The sequence below is a fragment of the Semicossyphus pulcher genome, unplaced genomic scaffold (genome assembly GCF_022749685.1).
Source record: "Semicossyphus pulcher isolate SPU_LCO1_2020_fin unplaced genomic scaffold, fSemPul1.0.p SCAF_23, whole genome shotgun sequence".
In the NCBI taxonomy this organism is placed as follows: Eukaryota; Metazoa; Chordata; class Actinopteri; order Labriformes; family Labridae; genus Semicossyphus; species Semicossyphus pulcher.
The window spans coordinates 11,168,203-11,185,869 of NW_027211697.1; the positions used below are offsets into that span (position 1 = coordinate 11,168,203).

At 43.2% G+C, this 17,667-nt stretch overlaps 1 protein-coding gene across 1 annotated transcript in view; it reads left to right on the plus strand.

The window, feature by feature from the left end:
* Nucleotides 1–17,667, plus strand: part of cep112 (centrosomal protein 112) — a 115,351-nt gene that overhangs the window by 296 nt on the left and 97,388 nt on the right. The window contains exons 2-8 of the mRNA XM_069674002.1: nt 146–251; nt 457–647; nt 914–1,077; nt 8,013–8,097; nt 10,444–10,521; nt 13,423–13,470; nt 13,584–13,658. Of these exons, the coding sequence (XP_069530103.1) occupies nt 152–251; nt 457–647; nt 914–1,077; nt 8,013–8,097; nt 10,444–10,521; nt 13,423–13,470; nt 13,584–13,658 (741 nt within the window). The 5' untranslated portion in view covers nt 146–151. The remainder of the gene's footprint in view (nt 1–145; nt 252–456; nt 648–913; nt 1,078–8,012; nt 8,098–10,443; nt 10,522–13,422; nt 13,471–13,583; nt 13,659–17,667) is intronic.

Sequence of the window (17,667 nt, forward strand, 5' to 3'; positions counted from 1 at the left end):
GCTCTAACTTCATTCTGTTTTTAATGAGTGAACCGGTAAGCTAACGTTATAAGCACTCATGTTTAGCTTGGTAACACTGGCAACAACAACCAATAGAGCAATTTATCCCTTTCTAAACTTTGCAGCCATTTATTCATCCCCTCAGGTGACCATGAGCAAACACGAGGACTCATGGGATAGGCTGGACACTGAGTTTGACCATTTTCTTCTTGACATGAAGCCATATGTTCTTAAACACCCCAACAAGACAGGTAATATTCAATACACTATTGTAACGTCAAAGTTTAAATATTCCTGATGTAACTGTAAGCAAACTGAAGTGCAGGCTCTGTTGTGCTCTTCTTTTACCAAGCAAAGCAAATTAATGGGATAGTAACTGTCAATATAATACATCAAAAGATTTATATAACAGTAACATCAATTCCCATGTCTCCCTCTCTCTTTCTCCCACTTCAGAGCGCCAGCGATGTGCTATATGGATCAAGAAGCTGTGTGACCCAGCCACATGTGGTTCAGGTGTGACAGGTCGTAAGAACCGCAACATGTATGCCCGTTTGCTCCTGAACATGCTCAAAAGAGGGGTCCTGGAGTTGCCTTTTACCAGCAAACCAGAGCCCGGCAGCCTCAAGACACTCCCTACTTACATGGTAAGGTGATAATGTCATCTATTAGTGATACAACTTTTCAAAACACTTTTGTGCCTACATTTTTAGTAAAATGAACTTGGAAAATACTGCCATAGATATGTTTAAATGAAGAGACACGTTTTCAGAGGCAGCAGTTAAAAAATAAAAGATGAATCGATTGAATCTAATGCAGTTGCAGCTTATTAAATAGCATTACAATGCATCACACATACTTCTAAACATATTCAACCCAGTCTGTATCTACTGTCTTTGTATTTTATTTACAGTTCATCTACTATGATGAGCCAGTGACTGGTCGGGCTGCGGAGCACAGCAATACAGGCCTGCCTGACTGGGTGACGGGAGAGCGGGGTGGCTGTGCTGATGACAGTTTGACTGCTGGTCTGCTAAAGGACAGAACCAGTTCCACTCCTATTGCAGCTCATCACAGGTATCATTTACTGCACATTACCTCAGTTTGATATATATAGCTTCATGCTAAGCAAAATAAAACATTCATATAACATGGTAAGCTTTAAAGATTTGTCTGAAAAACTGACTGGGAACCATGTTTTAAGGGATGGCAGGGGGATGTATATCTGGGACTGCAAAGTGGAAATTAATAACACGGCACTCTGACACAAATATTTCACATAGGCATACTGTTTCCCACTCTATTTCACATTTTAGGCTTCAATACTGTTTTATAAAGCTTAAACCAATATATTGGACGCAACATTTTGTCACTCTTACATTGGTCCACTTTGTTTGTTATATGCCCAATGTTGCTTAATAATTTTCTTCTGGGCAACAGTCCATTGGTTTTAACATTAAACAAGTTGGGAAATGTAAACCCAAGACCAAAACTGTGATACGGATCATTTGAGGGTTTGTCTGAATGTCCATCCGACTCTTCATTGTTGGACTCAGAGCTCACAGCTGCTTTTCAAAAAGGCATTGAGAGGTTCTGGCACCTCTCTCTTCTGAAATGCATCACATTTTACAGACAAAAGTCAAATATGGGCATTGAAGTGTTGAATAGTGAGCTCCCCCCTTGTTCTAGCTGGTGACTGAACTCCTCTGATGAATAGACTGACGTAAAAACCTTTTGGTCAGATGTAGTAGATGCTACATATGACGCCTGAGAAATTCATCCGGGCATTCTGTGTTGATGTTCTTTTATCAAACTGAAAACACTGAACCTGGCTATGGGACTGGATACACACAGCTTTTGTGACTGAACGCCCATCGTATTGCTCAGAAGCACTATCTCAAAAGCCAAAGATGTTGCCAAGTACTTGCATCAGTCTGCATCAGCTGTCCATTCTGACTTTTCAAAGAGATGCACTTCAAAACAGCATGAGAGGAGGATGAGGAACCTCTCGTATTCTCCCTCCACCTCTCAGTTAGTCTCCTCTTTACACTTTTCCCTGTTGTTGAACCCGAGGTCTAACTCCCACAGAGGAGAGAGGAGAGCAGAGTTTAAAGCTTTGTAGCTAATTGGCTTGTTGCCTGTTTTAACAATTGTTTCATTTAAATTCTTGTGTGAACATCAGTTCAATGCCTAAAACATAAATATATGTATTTGTGGTGCTTGATTAAAACAGCATGACTGAAAGCTCATGTGCTAACCAGTAGCACATGCAAACACATTCATTTATAAAAGTCTTTTAACATCCCTCACTAAATCATCAGTAATCGTAGCTTGCTCGGGGATATTTCCTCTGACTCCAGGCGGTGCAGGGGCTCGACAAAGCGATATTAATAATGGCTCATGGTTTTTTATTCCAATTAACAAGCAACGGCAAATCAGAGCCCAGTGGCTTGATGTGCTCATTAGCATAATAAAAAGAGAGCACTGTAAGTGCAGTAAAGAGAGCTTAATATCCACCAGGGCACTATGCAAAAGACAGTACAGGCCCTCTGCTGCCATATTTAATAAAAAATTTACTGTCAGGGCATTGTAGAGTGTTTGATTCTCAGAAAATGATCATTAGCTCTGCCTCTTGTCTGTAAATATTTGTCATGATTGAACTTATCAAGCCTGTGACCCACCAGCAGAACATGTTTAATTTCTGTGTTCCAATGAAGTGCTGGAACTGACCCTTCGCTAAGCCCCTCCCTTGAACAGCCACTGTCCAATTCTACATTAGCAGCCATAACTAGGCGTGAGAGGCCTGTCAAGCTTTCAGAACGAGGAGAAATGCTGAAACGGAATCAGCATATGGAATCTGCAATTCCATATGCATAGCAGATATACGATATCTAAAGTTTAGAGGGGGGTGTCATATTTTTCGCTTTTCTGAAGCCAAAAACTCGAGAGGAGAGATGTCGTACATGGATTAAAAATTGTAGAAGACAGTTGACTGGTCTCTGCTTGTGATCCTGTCTGGCCTTCGCTATCAGCACAGCCTTTATTTCACCACCCCTTGCTTTGTGCCATTGTTGTGGCAAACTTGTACAGGATTATGTTGGGCTTTGCTGTTGTGTCTTTAGGAGATCCAGTGTTTGGATCAAGCCGACGATATGTGAGCAACATCCTGACGCGCTTTAAAGAAAATGAAGAAGTGTGATAATTTAGTTTTGCTAGCAATGGGCTAAAACATATTGGATAATGAAAGGTATAGGGAGTCAGAACAAAACATCAGCTTAAAATAAAACAATATTAACTTACCCTGCTGTGCAAGAACATTGTTGTTCCTGTTTATGATTGTCCTTAATATGAATTGTCAAGATGTGGGGTGCCTGACGCTATGCTGCTGATTCTGGATGTAGCTTTCAAAATGTGTATTGTCGTCCTTTCTGTCAACTTCTCTCTAGTATTTGGGAACTATTTTTCCAGAAATTTGCTGTAATTTCATCTCTCACTGTTATAGTTGAAAACACCATAATATTTACATGTTAGTGCGAAAGCTTGACAGGCGTAGCAACAGTAGCCAAAGGGGGGCTGGACTTAGCAAAGACAATTCCAGCCTCCTTTAACCACCTGCTCCTATGGAGTGTGGCGGTAAAGAACATGATTGTGTTATAAAGCTTTTGTTTAGTTTATTGATTATATTTATTTTCATAAATATGCTTTAATCTATAAGAGTGAAGTCAAATTTTTGCACTGGTTCATATAATTGAGGGATTTTACACCATTATTTAGCCTGTTTGTATGACCCATAGGCTGCATCTGCACAATTAATACATGTGCATAATTAATGTTATAGCTAACATTACCAGTGATTTAAAAAAGAGTGGCAACAGTCCTTCCTCCCCTTTCCTACAGAGTATGTAGAGGTTTACATGGGGAGCAGACTGCTGAGTACCATAGTGTCTGAATGGGATAAGACCATGAAAGACGCTCAGATCACAGGGTAACATCCTGATGGAGAAAATTAGCCTGGCCAAGAGCCCTTTTATGTGTCTGTCTCATTTAGATAAGATTAAATGGAAGGAACTCGTCTGACTCCCTCCGTGTGATGTGGCGACGTTTGATCTCTGTCTCACTCTCCATTAGTCAGGTGATGGGCAGGGCTTCTTTTAGTCTGGGAAACCGTCCAGTTCAAGTTTCAAGATGTAAAGGCAAAGCGGGGGATGATTTTCTTACATTTTGAGCTGCAACTTCTCTTTTACACTTTAATATCTGTGTTTTTGTGTGAACTTTGGCAGACACTAACCTTATCTCATTAGTCCAAAATGCCCCGAGCAAATTCCACCATGCATTCCACAATTTCTCTGCTATTCCTAATTCAGCCACAAGATAGAGCCACTGCTTTGTCTACTACACAAACGCAGGCAGAGGAATGCTGTGTGAAAGCATGTGCAGTCAGTAAGGGTCAAAAGATCATACAAAACTGCTTTGGTGATTACCCTGCATGTCCACTCCATCTTCTTATATGTCACCTTGTTTTCAGAGGAGACATAATGATAGAGACATAAGGGAGAAATCTGTGGGTGCTGGTTGTTTTTGACTTGTTGACTCTGTAATCAGCACAGCTGGTATCAGGCTCACTGCCACAAGTTTAGCTTGTGTTGTTTTTCTCTGTACGTGACTCTGCTCTCCATTTTCAACAGCCTCTCCTTCTGGTCTTATTGTCTCTTCCTCTGAAATCTGTCCTACATCTGTGTTTTTTTTCTTCCACGTATGATATCTTTTAACCACCCTCTCTCGCCCCCCTCCTTTTACTTTTTTTCTGCTGAAGTGTGACAGTCATATTGTCCTTGCTGTTGCAGTCATCAGCCGATGATGCTGGTGTAACCGCCTCATGTCTGTGACTCCCAGGCCAGAGTGTTTCCTATGATCTTGCCTCCAGGTGGTGTTGGGTTATGGTGGAGGGTGTGCAGGGGCAGAGGGATGTTTGTGTCCCAAGGTCAGACTTCTTTCCTGAGGGTGCCCGAGGCTGAGACCCGGGCCCACTGGCTCTGCACCTGGAGGTCAGGCTGGGGTATGGATGTCAGGCTGCTTTAATCAGCAGGGCTGCAGCTTCTGAGGCTCTACATGGTGTTCTCATTTTCTTCCATGTGTGTGTGTGTGTGTGTGTGTCTGCCTGTGTGTAGCCCTGGCCTGACTTGCCACTGCTTTGATCTCCGGGCCTCAGACTCCAGACACATCTGATTCAATTATCCTCATCCACCTGTTGACTTAGAGGCCCAAGATTGCAAAGCTTGGCCCCCTTATCCAAGTTTCATGGCTGCATGTGTTTGTGCATGTGCTCACAGGTGTGTGCTTGTGTGTGTGTGTGTGTGCGCGCCCATGCACACAAACCAGAATGTGAGAGAGAAGGAATGAGTGAGTACATGGAAGCTCAAGTCTGCAGTGTTTTATTTGAAAAGTTTGATCATAATCAATTCTATATAAGTAAAACAAGATTAAATCCTATGCAGTGTTATTGTATTGTATCGGCGATTTCCTTGCTTCCGCTGAAATCGGCTCATTGTCATTCACTGTCATTCACCTCAGGCTGCCTCCTTGCACTAGCTTGTAGTCATGTTAGCCGAACCGCCAACAGCGTTAGCATCAGTGTGTGTCCTGCAAGTAACAAGACACGTTGTCCGATACCTCGTGGGGACTCCTGTGTTGCTCCACTCAGGGTCCGATTCTGGCTTCTACATATAAGGCTGTATAACCGATCCTAGAGCAGCCATGTTTTCTACAACTTTGGAGCGACAGTGCAGTGTGGACGCTCCTCCACGTGGGAACGCACTCGTGTGGGAGGAGCTACGCTGTTGCTCCATATACTGTCAGCCAGTCGTGGCTAAGGTTTAACCTCTGAATGACAAACGGCTTGTTCGTCTCAGGAGGAAGGAGAGGCTCCGGAAAATAATCAATTTAGAATATATATACAATATTTAAAATGAAACCAACTTTACCAACATGATTCAAAAACACATTAGAATAATAGAAAATTGATTGCAGAGCTAAAATATGTCCACTTTAAAACATATTAGTAAACAGGGCTTAAGAGCTCTGTGCAGCTTGAAGAATGAATATTTATATTCTTAGGGCCACTTCACACTCTGAAATGAATCTACCATGAAAAAAACAAAGCAACACACCTGCTCTCACTTTGATGTTCCTTCTGAGCGTCTAAAACTGTGCTGCTTTTGAGAGATAATATCCAGGATCTGACGTGTTTTTATCACACTTCCTGTCCTCGTAACTGTCCACTCTTATCACCCAGAGTCTTATCTATCAGAATGTTAATTACCAGGGTTCTATTTACCAGAATCATCGTTTTGTATTATCACTGAAATGCTTTTCTAACGAAGATAGGCATCAGTTTAGTTTAGCCAACTTTCCTTTTATGATGATGTCTCATTGAGATTAGAATCTCTGATTGAGGGGGTAGCAACAAGAACAAAACGCACATGTTAAACATGTCAACGCCAGTTCAGTCATCACACACACACACATGTCCCTCAGAGGACCTTTAATTCTTATTTGCAAATAATTTAATAAAAATAAAACACTATACAGCCCAAATACAAACCACATATTCAGGATTCAAGATGTTTATTCTCACTCCAATTAAAGAAATACAACTATGTGAAATTCTTATGCTGGGAAGCTCCAATTAAAATGGTTAATATTAGATATCAGGGACATATAAAATGTAATAAAATAAAATATATTAACAAGAAAAGGATGCAGTAACAAAACAAATTGAGAAATATTTTTCAAAATATATACAACACAGGTAAAATATACACATTTATGGCAGAGGCGGAAACATACATTCACTTGTAGGTATTGCATTAAACTTAACACTTGCAATTAAACAAACAAAACTGATCCAACGATGCTATACACTAAGTAGCCTAAAAATAACCTAATAACCTAAGACTAACCAAAAATAACTTAAATAACAGGCGGAGCTCCGTGCAAGTCGCCCTCCTCCTGCAGCAGCTTCACTTAGAGCCACTGCAGCCAACAATATATTACAGCTCTATAAAGAATTTGCTCTCTGTTCTCTATTCAATGCTGTAGTGCGCTACTAGGTTGAATACCGGTTATAAACTGTGATTCGCAACAAACAGATTTGCAAAAAGTGTTAAAAATTGCATTACTGTTGTATTCATGTTTCTTAAGTTAGAGGAATGGAGGTAAAAAATACAAAGATAACCGCTTCCTGTTATATATATATATTCAGCAGCCTTTGCTGAAACCTCACAGCGACAGCTCCTCTCCGCGAGATAACTCTGCCTGTGACAAATGAGGTTCAACATTCTCAATGCCAGGATTGCTTAAAAAATTACATGGGAGGAAAAGAACGCCGTAGGCTGCCAGTTGAGTGTGAAACAGTGCCCTCTAGAACGCAATTTGACGTCTCTATTAGATGACAGCTATTTTCCCCCCCACTCCATTGTTGTCCTACATCGTTCCGTCTTCTCTAACATCTTCATTTAATTAGCATTAGTGGGCCATTAGTGCCTCATGTGCCTGCACTTAATGAGATACTGAGCTCAGTTGTGCCTTTTGTGTGTGTGCGGGACAGAGTGTTGTGAGAATGAGAAGTGTGCTGCTGTGCATGTGTGCCAATGAATATAAGCAGTTTCCCTGTTAAGCTCCTTGCTTAAACCATGATGGACATGATGAGAGGCAGTGATTGAGATGTGTGATTATAAAAGGATTGTACGAGCCATAGACTGGTGCCTTTGTGGGCTGTCCGTGGAAACAAACTGATGTATAGCAGAGACGTTTATTGTTCAGATGAGATGAAATGCAGACCACAAACTATGCAACCAATGCCAGATGTTGATCTGTGTAAATAGCGAGGCAGGCTGCCTATGCAAGCACATTCGTATGCAAACAGAGAGACAGGAGTAGACTCCAGAGACCCGCACACACTCATACTGTAGGTTAACCTCTCACACTTCTCTCTCTGTTTCTCTGTCTTTCAGGAGAAGACTGTATGATGAAAAGACCTCATCAGGACCCACGTCCTCCAGTCCACTCAAACAATCACCCAGACACGATGCCAGGACGGTAAGATCATCACTACATTACAGTCAGCCACACCTCTGGACTTCCCTGGCATTCCTGTCTTTAGATTCAGCAAGAAGGGTGTTCAGATTTATAGATCGCTGCAAGGTAGCCGAGATGACACACTGAAATATTAACAGCCAAGCGCCTGGTGCCAATACAAATAGTAGCCACAGTGTTGCTTTCTTCTTTAATGTGGAGCAATTTGGAAATTCCTGAACGAATTTCCCCATGAAGTCAGAGGAAATTCCCTGAACTTATTAGTTGCTGTTTCAAGCAACAAAAATGGAGCTAATAAATGTGGGCACAGCAAAATGCCCTCGGCTGCTAGTTTATTATGTGAATCAAGTCTTAGTCATTATCCTTATAGACACAGAGTTGCTGTGGTGTTGCTGTATAATTGTATTTCATAAATATACTATTCTGTTATTTTCTGTAATGTTACTTATATAGTAAATGGCTTGGACAAACATGGAAGACATCAAGTCAAATACATCTGACAACAGCCTTTCAGATATAGATTATGTTGAATTAGCAGCTCTCTGCAGCAGTTTCAATGTAAACTGAACTTGATAACCAAAATGTATTGCAGGACTGTAGTGTTAATAGTGTATTTAGGTGGAATACTCAAAGGGAGATTTGTACATAGTATATTCATGACTACAAAAATCGACATATTGAGTATGTTGTAACCCTGTAGTTAATATTTATTAAAGACCCGCTCCAGTAAACATCAACTGTTTTACCTTGTAAACATCTCCGATTGGTGTTCTGCATGTGCTACAAGACATATCAGGGACAACATAAGCAGTCATCTCCATGGCTGCAGCCAATCCCGTGAATGGACGGGGGGACGCTATGCATATCATTATGTGCAACCTATGGTAACCACTTCGGCGATGTGCGAGCCAGCTGTAACCGTCATTGGAATTTCTGCAAACCCACTACTGACTACTTACGTTAACGTTACTACTACTAATTACTACATTTCAAGCTAGCTAAGTTTCAACAAGTTGCCATGAAACAATGGCAGAGAAGTGTTTTGTTTTTGCGACAGAGGAAGCTGTTGTGCATGGTGGGCGGGGACTATCCAGATTCTGGCATTTTTAATGAGGGAGAAAGAGGAGATGCTTTGGACAATTTATTATTTCAAGCAGAGCATTTTATATGTCTTAAAACATGACTGGGTTGTTGTTGTTGTTGATGTTGTTTTGGATCCTGATTGGTCCACAGAAGTATGTGACATCACCTTTTTTGGCGGGCATATCAGTGGCTCTCTGACTATTTCAAACTTGAACTTCATGTTCAAACTTTGTGTGTGTTCTTGTTGGACCACATCTCTAATGATAAGAAATTGATTGAGAAATATATTTTCAGGGCATTTAGGGTGTCGCTCACATGACACCGTCATCGATCCTCTGTGTGGTCATGGTTCAAGCCGATGTACAGTTTCATTGGCAAAGTCTTTGGCGCCTCTCATACTTATCAGTGTTTAACACAGTAGTATGCAGAGTCCTGGTGCGATACAGAAACAGCTTTGAACAGCCAATGACCCACATACTGAGCATTCCTCGATATTGAAATGAAACATTTACTCTGTTTGTTCGAGGGTGAGGCTCTGGGACCTTAATGCCTTTTTAATCCGAAGGGGCATTTAATCCTGAGCAATTTCTCTGTGTCAGTTCAGTTCTGCTGAGGTACACCCAAGGTCCACACTCCACCAGATCCTAATCAAATTCCAAAACATCTCTCCTTTCCCTATCGCTCTCTCAACTTTATTAGATATTTCCCTTATTCCAACCTTGCTGCCCAACCTCGTCTTGAGTAAACTGATCTTGTATCAACAGAACCCCTGGAAGCATTTGAATTATACTGCATAGAACAAATCCGGAGGCCCGTTGTAACAAAAGGCTGGGGAAAACAGGGATGACAGGCAGCGTAGCTCCATATGCTCCTCGTGTGGAATTTACTGCGTGACGGAAATGATGTGGAACTGCCAAACATCTGGAGCGCTGTATGTGAGAGGGAGGAGAGAGAGAGGGGGGAGCAAAGGGTGGAGAGATGGAGATAACGAGGGAGTTGAATGCTGTTAGTATGGGAGGAGAACACATGTGGGTGTACTGTACGTCTGTGAGCTTTTAAAGAACGCTGTTGTTGTTGCCAAGAGAGGAATTATATCGTGTCAAAATGATAACCTCCATCACTGTTTTCTGTTTGCTTCCTCGGGCCAAACTGCCAATCAAAGAAATCGTTTAAATTCCCCCCTCTAATTTTAACACAGCCACCCCTTCATTTCCAGTTTGTTTCTGCTTCTAAGGAACTCTTTCACTCCCCTTTTCCCCTCCTCAGGTGGATGGGGGGCCGAAGGCAGATATGTCTCTCGATGACAGTGACCTGGAGGCTCGTCTCAACAGCTGGAACCTGGGGGTGAGTCCAGGGGCATGCCTTGAGCTTCTTGAATACACGCAGCTGTCAACATGCTGCAGCTCATCTACAGTGACGGTGAACGCCCCATCTCACGAGTAAATCAATAGTGGAATGATGCTGAATTGGCCCTACTGCTTAACACACTGCTGAAGTGTAAAAGCCCTTTCTCCCATGTCCTCTTGAAAGCGCTTCCTCTTGGCAGACCTCTGCTGTTGTACGACGTGAGGGTAGGATGTGGAGCAAGAGAAGGGTTGTGTAAACTGAGCATTTGAAGATGTGTGCACCTCTTTTATCTTCTCTGTCTGGAGTGCACCGGGCCGGGGTTTGATAAGCACTCTGCCCTCATGTCTTTTATTCTCTTATTTATCCCTCATATCGCCTCACCTGCATGACCCAGAGTCTCTCTTTTTCTTCTCTGTTCGCTTGTCGCCTCTGTCCTTTCTCCTCGTTACATCACAGTTTTCTTTCTCCTCTGTCTTTAACTGTTTCTCTTTGTTCTACCACCCTATCTTTCGCTCTCCCTCTGTCTGTCTGTCCATTTTATCTTTCTCTGACTCTCTCCGTGTTATGCTCTCTCACTCTCTCTGTCTTTGGATACAGGGGTAATCTGAGGTATCTATCAGCAGACGTGAAGCCGTGCACCGCTCCGCTCTGCAGTCCTCTGTGTTGAGACGCTGATAAGAGGCATTGCTTGGCAACACTCCCCAAAGCCTGCAGCTTTCAAATCAACAGATGTTTCTTCACAAACAAACACACACATACAAACCCCCTTCAAGTTTATAGAACTTTTAAAGATGCACTGCTTCAAAGCATCCTGCTTCTAAGAAATTTCTTCACTCTATCTGGAACATCTTTAGCTTTGCCTGAGAAGCCTCTGTAGCAGTCCATATCAGTTTGTTCATTTAACCTCTAATGTAATAAAGTCTGTGTAGTCAGCATGGTGGACGGCAGATTGCTTCAAACTCAGATAGGACTCTCTTTAAGAGACACAAAACCTGAGTCAGCTGGACCACCAACTGTTTCATCTTTCAGTAAGTCTGTGGCTTGTGTGGAGCAACGTGAGTTTAATCTCTTATGGGATAGTATCACAGTATAGTCAGATGCTGCACAAGCTAAATAATCATGCACACTGATTGTGCAATACTTGGCCTTTTTTGCCTTAAAATCAGTGGTAGTCCCTGCAGCTTGGCCCTCCATTGTCTGTGGTTAGGTGGGTGTGCTGCAGGCTTGCTCAACACTCGTCCAAAACTAGGAAGCCATCAATCACCGTGTGTTTGTTTGGCTTGAGAGCCCGGCCTTGTGATGTGGAGTGTTGTTCCTCTTCCTCGTTGGTCTATCCATCCACGTCAGGTTCTAATGAAACAGGACCCCGTGCCAACTGCTGAGGCCGGACAAACGTGTGCACACACAGAAGCATGTGTGTGGGCACGCAGCACCAAGTCCACATCAAGTCCAAGTTTAGTATCAGTCTTTGCCAGCATTTCACCACAGCATTTAGTCTACATGTCTCCCTTGCCCTGTGGGCCGCGCTCAATCAGATCTGACGACTGACTGTCTGTTGGTATAAAAAGAAATCCCATTTTTGTTTGCAGCCTGGGCTCTAGTTTAGAAGGATATTGATTAATTCATCACTGGGTGGAAATTGATTTTTATTTTTTTCAGCCAGTGCCAAATTTTTAAGAGGAAATTCATCACACATTGTGGCATGCACCATTCATGCTGCTCCACACAATAAATCTGATTGTAGTCAAGCCGGATGTCTCCTTTAGTTAAGGCTCACTGTGTGTCGGCTAACAGAACGCCTGACCCTGTTTTACCTGCGTCATACGGACTTAGTTAGGAGGCAGAGCTACTTTCATCTGTTTCACCTGTCACTGGCTCACCCTGAAGCAACAAATTGTGACTTTATCCCCGTACAGTAGCTGTAACTATTTTAGTCCCAAGCTGTGAGCTTCTTTCATATCCTTTTCTCTCATCTCCTATTCATTCTGGGTTAGCTTTTTGTCCCACCTCACCACATTAAATACTAAATTTATACCAGGGAATGATTCCTACGCTACCCTCCTCCTGTCCTCTTCTTCCCACTCCTCCTCCGACTCTTCCTCCTTGTTCTCCTCCTCCATCCTCATGTTAAAGAGATTAGCAACAGAACTGTTTACTGTGCGTCATCGCTGTCATCTCCAAAGCCAGCTCTGCTGCTTTGAAAGGCCGTGATCTTGCCACTACTTGGCAGCCCCTACAGACAGCCCCAGTGCATGAGAGAGAGAGAGAGAGAGAGAGAGAGCAAACGCTGTATGGGAGTGTGAGTTCACAGGAAAATAACGGGGTCATAAACAAATGTCAAATTGTGGAGAGAAAATAGCAGGTTGTCAACACTCAGATTTCTTTTTTTTTGCAGTCTATGTCACAGTGAGTGAGCTGTATTGATGTAATGCTGTAGAGTCACTTGAACTGTGACCTTTGAGTAGTTTAGCAACTCTCTTTTCCATCTTCTGTGTTTCCTGTTATAATCAAAGACCATGTCGTGTCAGTGTTTGGCAAGTATGTATACACATTTGCCTCCGTCTGATGGTAAACGGACCAGGGATAGCTTACAGATTAGCGGTCCTGAATGTTGACAAAAGGACCGTGTCGAGAAAGCTAAAAGGGGCTGAGAGCGGAAACAGAGCCGGCCACACACACACACGAGATGCCTTGATGTAGCCCGACGCATTCTGTCTTTCTAAACAGACAAGAGTTGACGGAAGAGTCTCTGCCGCAGAACCAGGCTTTTGATGTGCTCCCTGCATTGTTTATGACAAACTTAGGGCGGAGGTTAGATGCTGGTAGTGGTAAGGCTTTGTTAGGAGAGGAAGAAGAGAGAGAGAGAGAGGTCTAACTTTTTCTATGTACTCTTTACAGATTGAAAACCCCAGGTATTTGCGAGAGAAGCCCATTCCCTTGTCTCCGGTAAGTTGCTCAGGGGTCCCTTGTGGTTCATTTTTTGTTTAGTAGACAAAAGTGCTCTCTTTGAACCCCTCAGTCACCTCATCACCTGATCTCGCTCCTCTTTATCTCTGTAGATTTTCAAGTCAAGCTTTGGGAGGAGCAACACCTCGGCCGATAATCAGGGCCCGCAGCTTGTGCAGAGCAAAGAGGTATGCACCAACAATACAGTACCCGAAAGCTTCTGTGTGTGATAAATATCTGAAACAATTTCCTTGTAAACCAAAGCTATACCTGGTATTTTAAAGATTTCTCTTTATAGTATAAAAATCCAGTGAGCTTAAGTCTTGCTACTCACACTCGCATTTGTATAGAAGCAAGTCTTGAACATATGCAGAGGTTAAAGCTCCCTTGACTGCTTTATGGCATTAGACGCCCCCACAGCCATGTACAAACATCTCCATGCATAGTTTGTATTGTTGAAATGGCCGAGGCGAGCGTTCCTCTAAGAAGACAAAAATAATGCCGGCTCCCAGTGATGACAGTTTTTTCCTTATGTGGATTTAAGCTGAAAATCCCATTCTGAAAGCATGCTTTGAAGTCCCCTCTGCCCCTCCCCGCCCCTCATTCCCCCCACCATCCGCTTTTACCCGCACTGTTAAATATAAAACTGAGCATGACTTGGCTGTAATAGCCGTGGCTTTTCATGTCTGCTCGGGGAAAGCGCTCCAGTCAGTTAGATCGGCTTCACCGGGAAGAGGCAGAGGATGGAGGGAGAAAGGGCAGAGAAGGAAACACACACACACACACACACGATGAACAAGATTGCTCCTGCTTATTAACATGTCATTACAAACTGTTTGTGACCTCTTAAAAAAGACTCACTTGTGGACAAATCCACCCAGTCGGACTGGCTACCTGTGTTTTGACATTGAGTGCAACACCAACACGAAAACATTAAAGCAACGTCCAATGCTGTTTGATCCTCAGACTGGCTGACTGGCTACGTACAGCAGCCGTGTGTGGTGCGAATATAAATCAGATCTCAGAAAACCATAGTTAACCTCCAAACCAACTTTACCTTGACACGTACTGAGTTACCAGTTTATTAGGTAGGCACACCAGTACAATGTACAGCTATGCGGTCTAATTCATTAGGCCTACAATACAAGGTTTTAGTGAGTCTTAAAGGAGCAGTTCGCCTCTGGTGTTCTCTGTAATCGATAAAAGCAATAATACTTGAAATTGGCGCCATAGCTGTGGAGAAATTTGTACAAACAGCTTGTGGTTTCGCCCATTCTACATTCCTACAACACCCAGCATGCATTGCGCCTCTCCCTCTGAAAGGAACGGCCCAGCAAGAGACGCCGGAGTTAAATACGACCGTTTTTCAGTCAAGGACATTTATCGCTGCAGGCAATGGCTCAGAAAAGAATCTGATATCCAATAATATACTGATGGATCGTCTAAAATCTTTCCGGTCTGCAGTCTACATTTCAAACCTGACAATTTTGAACGAGACATGACATCGGTGGCGGGCGTCCTCGATTGAGGAAGTGTAGTTTAGCGAGCTCCCTGGCCTCCGCCAGAAGACACGTTTTACATAGTCTGGCGGAGGTTTTGTAGGGCCCATTGGAGAAGCGAATAGCGTCCTCCAAAGGCACAGAGCGATATTTAATTTTTTTCCTACCATAAAGGCATTAGCTTCCAATAATAGCATGATAGGACTGAGGTTAAAAATGGCGAACTTTTAAAGTTTTCAGTTCAAGTTAAAAAAGTAAAATAAGACACACAAAAGGAACTGATTTTACAACCTTGTAATATTTTGTCCCCCTGCTTGCACACAGGTCGTGTGTATGCTGCAGAAAATACTTCTCAGATTCCGTTTGTATGTAGGTGGCCTCGAATAAGAGCATAAATCTTCCTACAGCTGCAGGAAACTGAACTGGCCTGTCATTTCCACTGAGGCCTAAAAAACTCTCAATACGGGAACCGGTTCAGGAAAGTCACAGAGAGAAATTGGAAGGGACACGTTTGGGAAATGAGAGGAAATAGCGCAGAACTGAAGTTTTTCCCCCATGGTGTTTAGGTTTGTGATGTTTGCCTTCTGAATGTTGTGTTTCACACAGGATTAAATAGAATGGAAATAAAGCTTTAGGGAAAAAGTGATTGGGAAAAAAAGAGCAATGAAAGAGAGACTATTGAAAGATATAGTTTGTATGTAACATGGCCTTACCTCTTGTTCCTCAAAGGCTTATAGAGGTTTATAATGACGAGCAGCGCGGCTCAAGGGACGGCAAGTCCGTTAGTCAGCCAGCTCGCCGGTCCTCAACTGACTAAAACCTCTCTACCAATACTGCAAACATATTTATGACATTTTGTACAGGCATTCTTGGTTCTGAGGATGAATCCTAATGACTTTAGCGACTTTTCCTGTAGCACCACCAGCAGGTCAATTAATTTTCCTTAGAAATACTTCTGCTGGGTTGGTTTTACACATATTTTAAATGTTTTAACAACTGTTGAATTGACCCTTCGCTAAGCCCCTCCCTTTGAACGGCCACTGTCCAATCCGACATTAGCAACCGTAACTAGGCGCGGGAGGCCTGTCAAGCTTTCAGAACAAGGAGAAATGCTGAAACGATGTGCATGTGGAAGTCCGACAGCAGATACCCTCAAAGTTCAGAGAGGGGTGTCATATTTTTTGCTTTTCCGAAGCCCAAAACTCGAGAGGAGAGATGTCGGACATGGGTTACAAATTGTGGAAGACAGTCAGCTGGTCTCCGCTTGGGATCCTGTCTGGCCTTCGCTACCACCACCGATGATATCAGCCTTTATTTTCACCACCCCTTGCTTTGTGCCGTTGTTGTGCCAAACTTGTACAGGATTTTGTTGGGCTTTCCTGTTGTGTCCTTAGGAAATCCAGTGTTTGGCTCAAGCCCACGATATGCGAGCAACATCCTGACGAGCTTTAAACAAAAGGAAAAATTGGCATCATTTGGTTTTGCTAGCAATGGGCTAAAACATATTAGATAATGAAAGTTATAGGGAGTCATAACTAAACATTAGCTTAAAATAAAACAATATATTGACTTACCCTGCTGTGCAAGAACATTGTTGTTCCTGTTTATGATTGTCCTGTTATTCAGAATCTTGAACTCGGCTGCATCGTCACAGTTCGTTTCTCAGTTTAACTTATTGAAATCCCCTTTTGACGATAGCCTCTGCCATGTACGGGAAATCGTAACGGGACACCATTAGCGATTAAAGACAGTGTTAGGGGGATTTCAAAACTCTGAACCCGAGAGGGTACAGCTGTGACCACACACACACACCCACACACAGCATTTCCCTATAGAAGTGACTCAAGTCAACAATCCCGCCATTACCTTATCGTGCTCAATAGCCACATTAAGCTCTCCTGCAGTACCATGGAAGCCTTGTCCGACCCTGCTATTGCGTGGCTGTCTAGACCCAGTCTAGGAAATCACAGTGACATCACTTCCCTTTAATCCCCAAAGCCTAGTTGAAAATTTACCCAGGTTTAAAGCGTTACGCACGCCACATGTCATTAAGCTTGCGACAGCTTAACGAACATCTCAGCTTTCACACCGAGCTCATCCTCCCGCTAAGCTAACGGCTGCACTGATAAGAATGCTGACTGCTCTTTTCCTATGGAACAATGAGTGGCAGCTGAGAAACGACACCGCAAGCTGACTTTACTTTGAGTCACTTAGCTTACACAGTGTGTTTGCACATGGGTGAGTTGTGGAAAATGTCTCGCAGGAGCAGCAAAGTCCTGCTAATCCACCAGCGCACCCTAGCAGCGCTCGGCATTATGAGGGCTGGGTCTTTCTTTGGAAATTCAATTAAATGGCGACTGACGAGTCGGGCTTAGCCACAGGCGCGAGTCATGTGATTACAGATGGAGATACTGACAGGCTGATTAAACCACCCCATCTTTTTTCAAAGCTTGTGTGCCAGTGGTTGCATGCTGTTTTCAAACTAGCCCCTTGGTACCTGCCCTAAGAGACCGTTGGCAGCAGGCAGAGCATGGAAGATGAGTGTGTTAGCATCAAGCAGTCAACTCTAATGGTCACAAGCCTGTGACTGGGGATCAGGCCCCTTTGCTTTCCATCGCCGTAATGATCCAGTCTCTCTAATCTGCCGATCCTCAGGGACAGAGCCTGGGCTTTCAGCCTGTGATTTAGAGGGCCATAC